At 46.3% G+C, this 17,811-nt stretch overlaps 1 protein-coding gene across 2 annotated transcripts in view; it reads right to left on the bottom strand.

Moving 5' to 3' along the window:
* The window catches only part of FNTB (farnesyltransferase, CAAX box, beta), a 68,239-nt gene that overhangs the window by 33,310 nt on the left and 17,118 nt on the right, over window positions 1–17,811 (bottom strand). For both annotated transcript variants that reach the window (XR_289415.4, XM_001499473.7), the window contains exons 2-4: window positions 13,783–13,847; window positions 3,643–3,715; window positions 1,316–1,407 (exon numbers count right to left, since the gene is read on the bottom strand). Coding sequence is in view for 1 of the 2 variants with exons in the window: in XM_001499473.7 (XP_001499523.3) it covers window positions 1,316–1,407; window positions 3,643–3,715; window positions 13,783–13,847 (230 nt within the window). In the remaining variant the exon portion in view is untranslated. The remainder of the gene's footprint in view (window positions 1–1,315; window positions 1,408–3,642; window positions 3,716–13,782; window positions 13,848–17,811) is intronic.

Below are 17,811 nucleotides of genomic sequence, written 5' to 3'. Positions count from 1 at the left end.
CCCATTCCTTCTTTCTTCTCTCAGACACGACTTTCCCACTCCCCTAGTGTACATCCTGACTGTGTGTGAGTGGGGGAGAAAATTCCCAAACACCCTGCAACCCCCAACTGGTATTTCTGGAACACATGGGCCTTTATCTTGACAATTGAATTCCTGTTACTGCAGAAACTGTGTCCGACTCTACTTCCAGAGCTAAAAGCAACTAGGTTTGCTGCAGCATCGTGCTGAGGAAGACAATGTATATTTTGTCTCTCTCTCAGAAAGCATCGGACACATCACAAGGGTTAATGGCCTAATTCTTCATTATCTTCCCTCTCCACATTCATCACAAAACACCCTGCCCAGGAAGGCAAGAATGAGAAGTTATTGTTAAGACAGAATGAATGAGACAATGTGCAGTTCTGTTCTTCTAACCTGACAATGTGACCCCGGCAGGGGCACTGTGACCAGGGAGGGGCAGGGGCTAGCCTCCTCACATCCTGGGACAGCTGCCCCTGTGGGCTGCAGGAAGGCAACCCTGGCTCAGGGGTCCCCCCTCCCTCAGGAGCACCGGGGGGAGGATGAACTCAAGATGCCGCCGAGCGGACGCGCTCGCTCTCAGTGAGAACTGGGGCATCAGATCCAATTCCTGGCCGCCCTTTCCCACCCCACATATCCCTAAGACTGGAGTGATGATCAGTTTCTCCTTCTTTAAAATATAAATTGTGATGAGCCTCTGTGGGTGAGGTGCCACACGGAGAACACCATTCGCACCAGCAGTTTTGGAAGAATCTCAGTTGCTTACGTCTCCAATCATAACTCAGAAGTTTAAGAAAATTGTGAGTGATGGCATCTACACGCAGAGACGGTAACACATCCAGTGCCATCAAGAGCTAACTGTCCCCAGGCACTGGGGTGAGGGACTTCTGTGGAGGTGTTGATGGAAGGCAAAGCCGTTTCTGCTCATCAGGTTGGCACGTTTCCCCCAGAAGCTATTCAAATGCATACTGTACTTTCTGGCAAAATCGTGTCTCTCAGAGTTGATGATAAAGACTTTTCTCAAAGACCAGAGCAAAAGCCAAAAGAAAAGGCTATAGAAGAAACCAGAATTCAACTCTTGGGAGTTCAAAGTCTTGTTCTACCCACAAGCTTACAATAGGCTTCTAAAGTGGAGGAGTTTCAGGAAGTTACTGGAGGTCAAGAGAAGGGCAAGGGTTTCTTTGTAGCACTCTGTGTGTTCCATTCAAAACAAATAAAACAGAAACAAAATAAAAAGAACCCCAAACTCAAAATACAATTTCAGGGAACACCCCAGGTCCCCCGAAGTCAGACTCACTCTGTCGCCACCATCTGGGGGATGGGTTCATCTAGAAGCTCCAAGCTGTGCAGAATCCAATAGCAGAGCCATGGGCGGCTGGCATCCAGACACTGAGAAGGCACAGGGGAGAAAACACACCCCTTATTCAGAATCATTCCAGGACACTGCTGACAAGGCGACATCTGTCTCCCTCCCCGCAGCCCTGGCAAGGGGGGAGGGCACCCCATGAACAATCAGTGAAGGAAGGACACTTTGCTTTGTGTCAGCCAGGAGCTGAAATGACCATATGTGAGAAAAGGACAATGGGACAAAGAAGTTTACCTTGAACCCAATGGGTCCCTCCCTGACCAGCGTCTATGGAAAGCTGAGCTGAGGACTCCCCACACACCAGGAAGTTAAGCACTGCAATTTTCTCAGTATAGACCCAAGGAGATAGCCAATCTCAAGAAGGGATTTCCTGGATTAATTCATTCACAGATTCAAGAAATATTTACTAAGTATCTACTTGTGCCAAGCACTGTACTAGATACTGGGGGCACGCCAATGAATAAAATTCAGTTCCTATTCTTGAGATGTTTGGGATATAGAATATGTGTGGTTACCTGCAGAGGAAGAAGACACTAGACACACTAGCACAGGTCACCTTATGTCCTTCTGGAACAAGGCAGAACATAACATATGCATACACATCTAAATGGATAAATGCTGTAACGGGCAGAACTAGATTCTTGAGGGAGCACATGGAAGAGACTGATTAATTCTGCCTGGGGGGCTGGGAAAGGCTTGCAAAGATGACATGTGAAAGATCTTGATCCTAATCAAGCCATAAACACATAGTGAGCATTCAAGGCTAGGCGGGCAGGTAGTATTACTGCCCCAGTTTTATAGATTAAAAGTATATAAACGAGGTCCAGAGAGATGAGCTTTTTCCAGATTACAAAGACAGCACGTGTCAGAGCTGAGACAAGGACCCCGGTTTCTGGACTCCCAATCCAGTGTTCTTTCCATTGGCCCAAGCTGCCCTCTTCATAAACGTGCTATGGCTACCTTGCCACCTGGGTGGCGGTTGGTGTGGCGACTGGAGACACTGCTATGGATTTGGCCTGCCTGGGTTTGAGTCCCAGCTCTTCCTCTTACTATCTATGAGCCTTTAAGCAAATTACTTAATCTTGCTATGCTTGTTTCTTATCTGTAAAAAATAAATATTCACCTACCTCATGGAGTAGTTGTGAGGATTAAATGAGATAATACATGGTAAGCTTTTAGCACACTGTCCAATGAACTATTAGCTGGTATGGTATTAATTGTATCAGGGCTGACTGGAACCTAGCCATCCAGGACTCAAGTCAAAGACTGAAAACTTTGAGCCCAAGGCCAAATGCAGCCCGTGTACGTATTCTGCTTGCTCCTTGTAGTGTTTTATTTGTTTAACTGGAATTGGTTTCAACATTTAAGCACTGGGAGATTCACATAAAAATGTGGATTCCTGGCTTCACTTGGAAAAAAAAGATCTGGCAACTCTGGGTCTGCATTCCTGGATGGCAGCAACTGGCAGGAAGCGAATGAAAGCTTCTGGTTTGCCTCAGTCTCCCCTCAGCCCACTTCTCTTATTTATGCCAGCTGCTTGTGTCTACAGGCGTTTGAGTTGGCCAATCCCCACCATGAATAATCAAATGTAGAAACCCAAATCAAAAGCAAATTAAAAGCAGGGCTCCTCTGTGTAAAGTGGGGCAGGAGAACTGGAGCCCTCCAGGTCACGGTCACCCTCTGCCCGCGAGTCAACCCCATTCCCAACACTCCTCTCCCCTCCCCCACTGCCCCCCCTGAGGCCCCTCTGTGGAACCCGAGGGCTCTGAGGAATAGGATTTAAAATCCACTCTAAATTCAGGCATTTTACAGTGTTAAACTGCAGTAGTACTCTCTGGAATTTATATACGGATCCTCTGGCCAGTATAGAAACTGGATCAGCTTACAGAGCAAAGGTTAAGGATGACCAGCTGACTGCCTTTTAGCTAGAGGTCAAGAGGTGTCTAGAAGAAAACACGTGAAGCCCTCAGCAGTGCTCTAATGGTAGAAGCAAGCCTCTCTCCCTGCTCCCCACACCTAGGGTGCTCCACTGGCTCTGAGGGAGAGCAAGCCTGGAAGAGACCCGGTTCTGCCCTTTCAGAAGTGGGAGTCCCAGCTCCCAGGACCTGGCTCCTGTGTCCCCGGTTCCTGCCAGAGCCACATTGTACAAGGAGTGAAGCTGCCACAGGTCAGCCCCATAAGACTTTCACATTCAAGCAGAAAAAAAAGGAGAAAGATCTGGCTGATCATTTGACAGAGTTCCTGGGCAGTGTGTTTACCTCATAGGCATCTGTCAGCTGTCGAAGGCCTCTTTTCAGATAATGGAAGTGCTTCTCCCTCTGCAAAATAAGCCTGGAAGGACAAAGAGCTCATGAACCTATTCTAACAGCTTATGCTCCCACCCCACTCAGAACACGTGTGCACATGCACACGCACAAACACACTCTTAGCTTCAGGACACCCCCCCGCCCCCACAGTCAATGAACATATAACCAGCAACTCCTTAGCTCCCAAGGGCGGCTAAACCAGAGAAAAGAGGCAAACATTTGAATGTCCCTACAGTGTCTGGAAATCGTGCCGGTGGATGTTTTGGGTGAGATCCTCTCCTTCACGGCAGGTGACTTTGGGCTAAGTGAAAATCCACAATGCACACAGCCATGAGTGACAAACCACCCAGAAAGTTCCTCCAGGATCTAACTGTGAACAGATATTTCCCCATCCTGTAAAGAGTTTAAATCTGAGCCTCGCCACTCCCCTGACTAGGTTAGCCTTTGTCATTCCAGTCATTTCTTCTGGGGTCACTTCTCCGAGGTCTGTAGTTTGTACCCTGCCTGCCCCTCAGTTCTCCAGCTATTATTCCCTCCCTGCAATTCCACCTCCTACGTGCTGACCCACAGCCCTGGCCAGAGGACCCTGTCTGTGTTCCGCAGCCAGTCACTCTCCTTGGCCCCGAGGTCCGCGATCTCAGATGGAATGTGCCACCCGTGGCCACTTGCATGGGCAGGATGAAGTACGAGCTGCACTGCTTGCCTGACCCCGCAGAAGAGGCCTGTGTGATTACGGAGGAAGGAAAGAAGAGGAGCATGGCGAGATGCTCACTGTGCCTGCTGACCACAGGAACAAAAGAAGAAGCCTTCTCTTTCCCAGGTGTTCAACAACTGTTTATTGAACTCCCACTGTCCTGTGCACAGGATAAGATCATTAACGTAGTCTTTACCTCAAAAAGTCTTCCGATTCAGTACTGGAAATGAGATAAGGACCTGAGTGGCTATGATACAAGGAAAAAATGGGTAGGTTTCATAAAGAAAAAAACAGATAAAATGCTACCAAGGCTCTAAAGGGAGGGGGACATGTCACTAAGAAAGGAATGATCAGGAAGGTTGTGTGGAAGAGGTGGAATCAGGTACGCAGCCCTCATAGGGGGAGAAAGTTCTCACAGGTAGAGATGGCGAGGAGGGGAAGAGATGGGGGACGGTTTAGCCAGAAAGAACAGAAACAGTTACAAAGCAGCACTGCCCACAAGAACGTCCAGCAATGATGGAAAGGTTCTTCATCTGTGCAGTCCAGCAGGTAGCCACAAGCCACATGTGCTTACTGAGCACTTGAAATGTGGCTGGTGTGACTGAGCAAGTGAATTTTACATTTTCCTTAATTTTAGCTAATTTAAGTTTAAACAGCTGCAGGTGGCCAATGGCTGCTGTGCTGTGCAGCACAGGTTAGAGTGTGCACGAAGAGTGACAGGCAGATTTGGCCTGAATACTAGGAAGGAAAGAGGAAAGGTCGAAAAGGCAGCCGAAGCCCTTTCGACAGGGTCTGGGGTGCCTGCTGAGGAACCTCTACTCAATTTAGCAGGCAAAGGGAAGCCCCAAGCGTTTTGAGCTGAGGAAAAAATGGCTAGAACTGTGCTTTAGAAAAATTATCTGACAGCAGTAGGTCTCCAACGTGTTTACAAACAGGACTGAAGGAAAGCACTAAGTGGGGAGGGCGATGAGGTGGGAAGATGGGCTAAGAGCTAGTCAGAGTCAACAGGTGGAAGGTACTTAGCGTACTTAGTGCTCAAACTAGCACGTGACCCACAGTAACCATGGTAACCCACAGTAAGCCAACTTCTGGACAGGTGCGTTTAAGGCTCTGGAAGTGTAATCAGGTGAGGATGTCACCACACTGTTGGAAACACATGTGAGACTCAGGAGAGGGTCCTGGTGACACAGGCAGACTGGGAATCATTTATCTGCACGCAGGTGACAGGTGAAGCTGGAGGAGCAGAGGACAGAGCAGAGAGAAAAGGCTGATGCAGAACTGGGGGAAAACCCATCTTTAAGGGCCTGGAGGACAAGGAACCAGAGGACAGCATTACATAAGCAGGACTGTGCTGTATCACAGGCAAGACAGGAGGAGACAATTTCACGAAGGTATTTAACAGTGGCAAATGCTGCGGCAAGACTGAGGGAAAATAAGACAAACCATAAAGTGGCTGGCGACCTTCGAGAGAGTTCAGGAAGTGGTGAGGGCAGATCTCAGATCACAACAAAGACAAGAAGGCCAGACTCAATTTCTCTTTCAAGGAGGTCCAGGGGTGAGGACGGACTCAGTGAGCACCCACCCACTCTGAGCAGGCCTAGCATCTGGCACTGGGGTGGATGCTGACGCTGCTCCACAGAGCTACGGTCCAGAGGTGGACACAGACAAGTCAATGGCAGTTCCAGTCCTGTCTATGAACGCTGCGATCAGGGAAGTACAGTGGGCTCTGGCAGCACACAAGAAGGCACAGAGGATCAGAACAAGCTTCCCAAAGGACACAGCATTGACTCAAGGAATGAAGGTGACCTGAAGGACGTGAGTCAGCAGGCAAAGCGAAGGGGACAGGGAGGGTGTCTCAGGCAGGGAGCACCGTGGCACACTGAGTAAGTTTAGTTCAGCTGAAGCAAAAGCACAAAGTAGTGAGCAGTGAGAAATCAGACTGGAGAGGTACAGAGGCATCAGGGCATGCAGGACTTATAAAGGCTTGGGAGTTTAAAACACAGAACAGACAGGAGTCACTGTGCTACGACATGGATGACCCTTGAAAACACTATGCTGGTCACAAAAGATTACATGGCGTATAATTCCGTTTATATGAAACGTCCAGAATAGGCAAATCCATAGAGACGGAAAGTAGATTAAGTGGCTGCCAGGGGCTGGGGGAATGGAGGAATTGGGGGGTGATGACTAAGGGGCACAGGGCTTCTTTTTGGGGTGATGAAAATGTTCTAAAATTAACTGTGGTGATGGTTGCACAACTCTGAATATACTAAAAAGCACTGAATTGTACACTTTAAATGGATGAACTGTATGCTGTATGAATTAGATCTCATTAAAGCTGTTACAAGAAAAACGAAGGCAAATAAAAAAATGTTTTAAAGCAAGCATTGACGTATTCTAGGCATGGAAAGACAAGGTCAGAAGTGCAGGTTCTGAGCACACTAGCTGCAGCACACTGAATGCACTGGGCTGGGTAAGACCCGAGGCAGGAAACCACACCCACAATCTAAGTGTGTCTGTGGTGCTTTGGGAGGAAGACAGACAACGGAGCGGCAGCCTGAGGGGGCCCCGGGGTGAAGGCAGGCGGCTCAGACAGAGGAGAGGAGAACATGCTGGAAAGCAAAGGGGAGACACCGAGAACGCAAGGGCCCAGAGAAAACCCATCCAGGGAGGCCCCTGACGAGGAGGGGGGAAAGCTGGGTGGAGAGTTCAGCAGGAGAGGTGAGTCTGGCAACAAGGAAGGCATCTACACTCTCGGAGACAGAAATGAGGGGAGAGGGTGTGAAGTCAGACAAATCCAGCACTTTGAAGTGGGGAAGAGAAAACCAAGGAAATTCATGTGAAACAGCCTCAATTTTCTCCGGAATTAGGAGGCAAGATCCTGGGACAGTCGTGGATTGGCCACGGTAGCGAAAGGGTTAGGGAATCTCCATGAGGTGAACAGAAGGATTATAAGGCAGTAGCGAAGGCCCAGCTGAAGCCAACGAATATAAACTTTTGGGGAAGCCATTCAGCAGGCACTGTTCCATGATTTTCTTCTTGGAAAGCTTGCTGACACCCTTTAGCAGGAGCAGCGACGGGATGCTAGTAAGGACTAATAAGATGGGAAAAGCAGAAAGGTAGGGGCGTGAGGAACCGGATGAGATGAGAGAATTGCTGACACGGCTCACCACACGGGCTGGCCCAGGCTGAGCAGGCTGGGTGTGGCCAGGACGAGTATGATGGACTAGAAAAACCAGGAGGGTCCAAGAGCCCACTAACGAGGGCAGGCAGGGACCCACTGGAGAAGCGAGGGGAGGCTGAGAAACCTGTGCCAGGTGAGGGCAAGCACAGAATGTGGGGGCAGAACTCCTGACTTCTAACTCTGAAAGGACCCATTCACAGTGGGATTTTCTATAGGCCAATTCTTTTCCATCTGAAAAACAGTCAAAGGAATTTGAATATGCCAAATACCTTGAGATGCTAAGCCCCAGAGGCGAGAACACTAGCCACCTCACTTAGAAATGTCAGGCAAGACAGCATTAAAGGTTTCTTGCAAATACAATTTTGAGACCTTAAGTATAATGCTGGGGAAAGGGACCAGCAGAGCGGGGGGCTGTACCTATTGGAAGGTACCCTGCCTACTCCACTGCTTGTCCTCTGGGAGGAGAGCTCACGATGGCTGGAGCATCTGTGCCCAGCGCAGAGCAGGCTCTCCACAGCCATTTGTCGAATGAATGGGAGAAAGAATAAAGGAATGGTAAGGCCAGTTTCTGACTGACCAAAAGAGGCTGTTCTCCCTGCATAAATGTCCCTTCACTTTAAAAGATGACAAACCTCAAAGGGGAAGCTAAAATTCGATCAAACAGAGAGGCCAGGAGAGGGGCGATGAGGCTGAAGGCCATGTCTGCTCTCCCGGGAGGCGGCCCTGTCAGCTCTCTGGTGCTCACATGCACCACACTGCAGGAGACCCGCAGCCAGCGCTCAGCCTTCCCTGCGGGACTCAGGATTCCTAGAGTGCTGAATTAAGCAACTAGACAACTCCCTCCTCTTACTGGAAAAAGAAAAAAAAACCTGGAGAAGGAGCCCTCTTCCTTGTCTTCTCAGCACTCCTCTCACTTGACAAGGGCTTCTCAGTCACTAGGAAATGGGACACCTCAGAGCCAAATGCTCTTTGCTTCTAGAGGGTAAGAGACTCTGCTCACTCTTCAGGATCCAGAAATGACACTACCTGAAGCCTCACCTGCCCAGAAGCATCTAACTGAAGGCAGTCAGTCACCTCCTCTGCAGCTCCAGGCTGATCCCCAAGGCCAGGCCCTGAGGCAGCCCCGGGGGGGTCCCCAGCAGCTCTCCTACTCCTTGAACCGCACTCACAGCCAGGTCCTAGATGTCCTGCTGGGAGGGAACTAATGAGTTCCTTTAGCTGGGTTCAGTGAAGACCAACTTCAGCCACAAGCAGGGGAAGAGAAACTCCTCTCTGCAACCATTTCCACACGGGAAACTGTTCTCCATTTTCATCGGCTTCATCATCAACACTCACACACTAATGCTAATACACATATGTTATTCTACAATCTTGGAAAAGGTTTCTTTGCATGTTTATGTAGAGCTTCAAGGGCCCCAATGCTAACTGACTGAATTTTAACTTCTCCTTTGAGGTTTATGGTTCTTTTAAATTGAAGGGACAGATATCCAATTTCTTTTAGTCGGCCAGAAGCTGTACTGAGAGGCTTACTGTTATGGACTGAATTGTGCCCCCCAACATTTGGATGTTGAAGCCCTAGCCCGCTGTCCCCAATGTGACTGTATTTGAAAACAGGGCCTTTAGAGAGGGCCTTCAGGTCAACTGAGGTCTCATGACCTTATAAGAAGAGCAAGAGACACCAAGGAGGATCACACAGAGAAAAGGTCACGTGAGGACACAGGGAGAAGGTGGCCACCTGCAAGCCAAGGAGAGAACTCAGGAGAAACCAACCCTGCCAGCGCCGTGACCTTGGATGGAACTGCGAGAAAATAAATTTCCGTTGTTTACACCACCCAGTCAGCGGTGTTTGGTTGTGGCAGCCCCAGCAAACTAATACCCTTACCATGCCTTTATTCTCAACTCACCTCTGTCCAAAAATCTTCTCCATGCAAGGAGTTAAAAAAGAAAAACTCTTTCCCTTTTCCTCCTGAACAAGTCAGCCTTAAAGCCATTCAACTGGGTGGAGCAGAACAAGACGGGCTCCACGCAGGAGCGGGGCGGTGGAGGGGATGAGGAGGGCATCTGTGTGGCTGTGCAGAGAGGGCCGGGGGATCAGGACACACAAGGGGAATGATCAAATAAGCAAACATATTAAGGATATTGGGAGTCGGGTTCCACTGTTGGAGTGGGAACTTATATGTGTACCGGGCAGCAATGTAAATCGTAAATACAATGTAATTCTATTTCTTACTACAGCTTGAACCCCACTGGGCTTCAAGACCCTACACAACATGCCTCACCTACTTCTCTTCAGCCCCATCCCACGTCCTCCCTGAGCTCCGGTGCCACTGCCTTCTTTGTTCTCTTCCGTCTCAGGACTCTAGCTCATGCTGTTTCCTCTGCCTGGAACACTCCCGCCACCTCCTCAACTGGCAACTCCTGCTCACCTCCAGGGCTCAGCCTGAGAGTCACTTTCTCTGGGGGCCTTCTGCCATAGACTGAATGGCTGTGGCCATAGACTGAATACAGCACTCGTATGTTCAAGTCCCAACCTCCAATGTGACGGTGTTCGGAGGTGGGGCCTTTGGGAAGTGGTTAGGTCAGGAGGGTGGAGCCCTCATGAAGGGACTAGTGACCTTATAAGAGAGACCCCAGAGAGCTCCCTAACCCCTTCCACCATATGAGGACACAGTGAGACAATGGCCGTCTATGAACCAGGAAATGGGCCCTCTTCAGACTGCAAATCCGGTGGTGCTCTGATCTTGGACTTCCCAGCTTCTAGAACTGTGAGAAATAGATGTCTGGTGTTTAAGCCACCCAGTCGATGGTAATTTGTTATAGCAGCCAGAAGGAACTAAGACACCTTCCCTGACTTCCCAACCGAAATTACATCCTCCCTGCTATCCTCTCTCGGAGCATCCCATTCTCTTCCTCGATACTCATCCCATTAGTAACTACATATTTCCATTCCATTGTTTAATGGCCCCTTCCTCCATGAGACTGAGAGCCCAGCAGAGGCAGGAGCTGGGTCAGCCTTGCTCACCCTGTTCTCAGAGCCCAGCAGAGTACCTGGCCCCCTGGGGACCCTCTAGATAGTGTTTCCGAATGAGTGAAGGAATGAATGACTGAATGAATATGGCAGAGTGAATGACAGCCAACACACTTCATCCCCCTAACCCTGGACCATCCCTGAGAGTCAGGCCTTTGGTTGAGACAGATGAGGGGACAGGAATTTAGTCCATTGTTGGCTCCCAGGAAGGTTTTAAACCCACTAAAGCCAGGGGCTTCTCTAGTCAGAAAGAAAGCTTCTGCCACGTAAGTAAGAAGTCACTCGAGGGAGGGTGGGGGGAGGTGAAGTCATTTGTAAGGACCTTGGAAAGAGCAACAGGATGAAGGACTGCATCTTCTAACTGCTCAGGATTTGGGAAATTCTAAAGTAGCATCGCATATGGAAACGGCAGGAAAACACGGAAGCGAAGCAGGCACCAGTGTGAGAACTTTGAGAGCTTTAACTCAGGATTTGGGCTTCAGGGCAACCGTCAACACTCAGCCTTCAGTGGTCCATTAACATGGGGACATTATCAATATTTCTTACTTCTAAGGAGCACCAGGCCATTTTTTCCCAAGAGAAAACAATTGTAAAATTATATGTGAGTTTGTGTGTGTGTTTATGCATTTCAGATTTCTTACTAAACCTAATGTAATAAATGGAAAAGGGTTGTAAATTCACAAGTGTGTGGAAGAATGAGAATAACCATGGAGAAAGAAAAATTAACTTTCATGGGAAAGCAGGATGCTAATAAACAAAACTGAAAAGCATGGTCAAAAAGCTCCTCAGGACGGACCACCTCACTCCAGGACAGGACGCATGTTTCAGTCTTAGAGAGGAAAGTCATTTCTGGGATGATTGTAGAATGTACTGACATTCAGCTTCAGCCTTGAACTTCAGCCAAATCTGCTATTTGGCTGTGGCTCTGGAAGGCTGAATAGACAAATGCCTCCCTCAGCATCATTCCTGGCATCCCTGGACCTGTGCGTGGTCAGTGGTCCTGGGAGTATGTGTGATTCTATCACATCTGATCAGCATCATGACCTCAGAAATACAAACAAGCCATGTCATCTAGATTTACTGTTAATATCAGAATATTCTCCTTAGCTAACAATGAAGATTTGTTCCTGCATTGTCAAACTTTTAAAATTTGACCACTGAAATGTTAAATATTGAAATTGTGATAACTTAAAATTATGATAAATTTTCGGATTTATTCTTATATCCTAGGAGTTCGTTTGATGTTTTGCCTCAGCCTCATATTGACGTGTTGATTTATATACTCAGCCTTCAGCCAAAATGTGTACCATCTCTAATAGTAATTAGCATGCTGTGACATAATAAGATACTAATTAGCATCCTTTAAAATGCCCAATTTCATAGGCAACAATGGGAAAATGTCAGATTCCTGAATTAAAACACAGAGCCCTGATATATTCTATTTCCACAAAGGATCCAAACCTAGGAGGAACATTTTTGTTTTCTACCCACAGCTGACCTAAGACCTCAGAGTCAGGGGATTTCACTCCTTGACTTGTCCTCTACCACCATTCCCCAAACGCGGCTGCTTCCTCCTCCCAGACTCTCACCTCCCATTCTCTCTCATATGTCAGTAAGAATCCAAGGAAAATCCAAGGGCTTCATTCTGATGGTGGGTGAAACAGGAAAGTCGAATGATCAAGGTGCCTTTGGAAACACAGAGGACATGTGTCCGCAGAGGAGCAGACAGTAGACAGTGACTCAGAGCCCAATCAGGCTAGTCATGGGGGAGGCGAGGGCCGACCACAAAGCCCCTCCTGAAGCAATGCCGCCGCACCATCTCCACGTCCTGCCACCTCTGGGGATGCTCAGCCGGGGCGGGTAGAGTCACTGTCCCGGAGCTGCCGAAACAAATGGCTCCCTTTGCTAATCTCCAGCTGTGGCTCACGACAGGAGCAATAATTCATTAACTGAGGTCTGAGCTTCGGGTTAATGCAGAGATTTACTTTAGCCATTTGGGGAAAGACTCCCTCCTCTAGCTGATGTTGCCCTTCTTTCCTTCACACCTGTCTCTCCCTTTTCCCACTTTGCCTTTTCCAATTGTTTTCAGCCGTGGCTAATCAGAATTTTCAGACAGACTTTTTTTTTCAAGGAAATAGTGGCAAAACAGAGTGATAGCAAAAAAGACACAAAGTTAACTCAGCCTAGAACCATTAAATAGAAGTACCCGAGTCTGACTTGCCAGGAGCTAGTCTGCTAGGTCTCAGAAGTCTGGGAGACAGGATGAAGGGGGTCGGGCTGGACTTCAGACCCTTCAGCTTTCCATCCAGCGTGAATCAGCCAGCAGCCTAACGACACTTTGTTCACAGGTTGTCAAGGAAAAGCGCTGTATCATTAAGATAAAATGATGACCACACGCAGTTTTGGACTACTGATCAGTTCTGATGGCTGGAAACATGACACAGAATGGTTTCAGAGAAATACTTTGTGACTAGAAGAGAAATGCTAATAAAGGCACGAAATAACCTTGTGAAATTCTAGTGTGAAACATGACAAAACTGGAAAAAAGAGAAAATAAAGGTTCAAATTAAATAAGCTTCAGCTTATAATACCCTTTTTGGAATTTCTGACATCAAAGAGCAGTGAAGACTTCAACTTGCTAAGCGCCAAGGAAAATAAGAGGCATTTTATTTCTCACTTGAAATTTCATCCTTGGGATCTGCTGCACAATCACCAATAAAGGGCCAGGCTGGGAAAAGCTCAAACTTCTCACAGTTACGCAGTCGAACAACAATATACATCAAAGGAATCCGTCCCTGGCCATCCCCCTGGACTTGACATCTGTTTCAAAGTGTAATATGAAAAAGAAAAGCCTGAGAGTTCTGATCTGAACACCAAAGCAGCAGGTCACAACCAAGCAACAGAAACATGAAGTTCCTCTCTCCATCTTCAGACCTCAGAGTTCAGGCCTCCAGGGGCAGCCCCATAACACCTGCAGCTCAGATCCAACTGGCATCTCCTCCAAAAAGCATTCTAACAGAGGAAGGCATTGGGGTCATGAGCCTATCCAGGTAGCCACAAGTTCAAGAAACACCAGCTCACAGCAGACTTATCCCCCAAGGTTGAGAAGCTCAAGGAGGAAAGGAGAAAGGCTCCCACAGGAGCTGGTGTCTCCCAGATCCCTTCAAACCCCTAACCACAGCTTACCTTGGTACAAGGTGGTTGAACTTGTAAGAACTGAAGACCTCTTGGATCTTTTCTTCTACTTTGGCCTGGTGAGGATGCAAGAAACAGGGAGAGAGAAAACAAATACAGATGAGACCTCTATCAACTTTTCTTCCTATTGCCACAAATGCATACTGGCTACACGGCTGGTGTGGTTTTGTCCTTCATAGTCCTACAGGACTGCATTCAGCTGCTCTGCAGGATGACAGGCTTAGACAAGGAGAGGGAGAGGACACCCAGTACCATGCTGGCATCACAATCAACTTCTCCAGTAAACTAATCCATAATATCCAAACTAATGGCAGTTCTGGAGTTTGGCACCTTGGCACCAGTTACTTAGGGAGCAGACAAAGACAGATACATTTTGCTAGAAAGATTGATTCTTGCCTGCTCTATGAAATTGTTTGTATTTAATTGGCCATTCTCAAACACACAATTAACTCCTACCAAGGTTCATACTTCTTATTATCAGATTGAACAGTTTACATGCAGATTGAACAGTATTGAAATCCCCTGAGGGATTTACAAGAACATCAACCGTAGGAACACCAAAGAAATAGCACATCTGGTCGTTGGTCCCACGTCACACACAGGACCCCACAGTCCCATAAAAAGAAGGCTCTCAGAAAGTTAGGTCACAAAAGAAACCAGATGACCTGTGTCCTCTGAAGGCCACAGCATTTATGGTCACACAGTGCAGCTTCTGCAAGGAGAGGGTATGGTAACGGGGGAGGGCTGGTTCACAGGACACAGGGTTTCACCTTCAGTGGCATCCTCGCTCTGTGGGGAGGCATGTCCTCGTAAAGATTTCAAGACACATAATAAAGTCCTCTCTGGGAAACTTCAAAAAGTGTCTTATTTATTTCTGCAACACCCACTGAGTTAGAGCTTCCGGTCCCTTTGACAAGGGTGCAGGAATTATTTGTGATGATGAGGGGAGCACTGATGTGAATCGTCTGAAATGGCAGCCAATCTAAAATTCACTCATCTTCGGTTTTAGGATATGCTTTGGTATCTCCCTTTGAACATGAGTTTGAGGGATGATCTGGCTAAGAATTTACAACACTTTAAAAAACAGACTGAAGTTGCTCTGAGAACCTGACTCAGGAGGAATAAGAAAGTTGTCTCAGATTCCTCATAATTCTTTTTCCATTCCAGACGCACACATGGGACTAATATAACGGCCCAGCCTAGATGAAACATGACTGCATTTCTCAGTCATGCCTTCCTTAGCTGAAAGCTGAAAGGGATAGAAAAATATACAAGAAACATAGGTCAGTAAGATCGTTAAATAAAGATTTGCCTACAATATACTGTTATGGCTAAGTGAATCGATGAATTCTGAATGAAAACCAAATGGAAGGAAAACTCACTTCCTCTACCCAAATACAAGCCGACTCAGATCCATATGACTTAATAATATTCAAAGGCTAATGGATGAGCCCATCTCCCCCTTAGCATTCTGACACTTAAGACTCCTAGGAAGAAAAGCTTCCAGACAAGAGTTCCTTAATGAGAAGTCCCACCTTCAGTTCCCGCCCCCCAGGCAACATGAACAGCCAACTACTCCATGAGGAAAATGGAGGTTTATTTCTCAACTAAGATTCCTGACAGAAACACAGGTATGTCACACTGCAAAGAAGAAAATGCTTAAAACAGTCCCAACATAGTGTCATTTCTCTTTAAATTTCCTAACCACTCTTCTTCAGAATGAACAAGTGATATTGCAATGCAGTTAGTAACTGACGCATGCCTGAAAATCTTATGAATTCAAATCAATACCTGAGTACTACGAGTCAGCTGTTCATAATAATGGACAAATAACAATTCACTTTATTTTCTCTCAAGAACTGGTATATTTTTCTAATAGCTTTCTTGAGATATAATTCACACACCATTCAACTCACCCATTTAAAGTGTATGCTTAAATGGATTTTAGTATACTCAGAGTTGTGCATCTCTTACCACAATCAATTCTAGAACATTTTCACTAGCCCACAAAGAAACTCCACATCCCCTAGCAGTCACCCCCAATTCTCCCAGTCCCTGTCAACCATTAATCTACTTTCTATCCCTATAGATTTGCCTATCCTGGATAATTCACATAAATGGAATCATATAATATACGGTCCTTTGTGAGGGGCTTGTTTCACTCAGCATAATGTTTTCAAGCTTCATCCACACTGTAGCATGTACTGGTACTTCATTTCTTTTTATTGCTGAGGGACAGCTGAGTAACTATTTCATTATATGGCTATAACACAATTTGTTTATCCATTCATCAGTTGATGGGCATTTGGGTTGTTTCCACTTTTTGGCTATTATGAATAATGCTATGAACATTCTTGGACAAGTTTTTGGATGGACATATGTCTTCATTTCTACCTAGGCAGAGGTATATACCTGGAGTAGAATTGCTGGATCATATGGTAACTCTACGTCTAATCATTTAAGGAACTGCCAGACTGTTTTCCAAAGCAGTTGTACCATTTACATCCCCACCAGCAGTGCATGAGGGTTCCAGTTTCTTTATATCCTCACCAACGTGTTACTATCTGTATTTTTTATCGTAGCCATCCTAGCGGGTGTGAAGCAGTACTTCATTGTAGTTTTGATTCCATTTCCCTGATAGCTAACGATGTTGGGCATCTTTTTATGGGCTTATTGGCCATTTGTATCTCTTCTTTAGAGAAACGTCTATTCAGATATTTTGTTCATTTTTTTAAAAATTGGGCTATCTTTCTTTTATTACTGACTTGTAATAGTACCTTACATATTCTAGATACAAGTCCCTTATTAGATACATGATTTGCAAAAATCTACTCCTATTCCATGGTTGTCTTTAGGAACTGGTGTATTGTTTAAGAAAAAGATCACCTCAGAGCACACAGTGTGGTTTTTAGAGTACAACTTTAAAAATGCTACTCAGTAATAAGCCTGTAGGTTTTTTTCTTGACAAATAGTAATGGATTAACAGAGAAATTTAAAAATATTTATCTAGGGAAGAGAAAAGTCAAAGTAATCCCCAAAACATGGAACATCCTTTTTTGGACCCCCATCTCCCCATATAGCCTACCAGTGTTATATAGAATCTGAGTAAATTTGTTACTGGGAAGATGCAAGCATTCTTTAAATGTTCTGATTTGCATAGCAGAAGAAAAAAAAAAGTTAGTTGTATATAAAAAGTTAACATACCAGGCCTGAGACTGCTATCCTTAGAAAGGTCTGCTTGCAAGGTTGACCCTTGGCTGGCATCTGGGAACCTTGATTTTGGGAGGGGTCCCACCATTCCCAGAACTGCTAAGAGTGGCTCACTGTGCCTAACTGTATAAACAACATGGTTTATGCTGAACAGCTACTTTCCTTCTGAGAGTCTGGAATTTTGAGAAGTGCTGGGCAGAAGGTGCCTATGTGACCAGCCTGCAATAAAAACCATGAGCAGCGAGTGTCTAATGAGCTTCCTTGCCTTGCCACAGTTCCGTACTGGAGGAATAAGCCCGTCCTGTGTGACTCCACAGGGAGGACTCTTGGAAGCTCGTGCCTGGTTTCCTCCAGACTTCACCCCACGAGCCTTTGCCCTTTGCTGATTTTGCTTTGTAGACTTTTGCTGATATAAATCACAACCATGAATATGACTACATGCTGAGGTCTCTGAATCCTTGGAGTGAAGCATCAAACCTAGGGTGGTCTTGGGGACCTCCAACACATTAGTAGACTTAGAAATTTAGCCTTTGGGGCAGAGTTAAGAGAAGTAGTCATAATAACTGCATAATCAATAAGGCAAGATCTATAATTAAATTCCTTTTAAAAATTTATCAAAATTCTCTCTTTAAATATAGGAGAAATGAGGCTATGAAAAAAAACAAAGTTACCTAAGTCGTGAAGAATTCTGAACACTACGTAGCTCTCAAGTCAGAATTCAAGAAAAGAAAATCAGCTTCAATAAAGGGATGCTAAAGCATGTCCACTTTCCCTGGCCTCTCATTTTATCTTGAATTTCCACGCTTCCTT

The sequence above is a fragment of the Equus caballus genome, chromosome 24 (genome assembly GCF_041296265.1).
Source record: "Equus caballus isolate H_3958 breed thoroughbred chromosome 24, TB-T2T, whole genome shotgun sequence".
Lineage (NCBI taxonomy): Eukaryota > Metazoa > Chordata > Mammalia > Perissodactyla > Equidae > Equus > Equus caballus.
The sequence above is the reverse complement of the archived record's forward strand: the minus strand, read 5'-3'. Positions and strand labels throughout refer to the sequence as shown.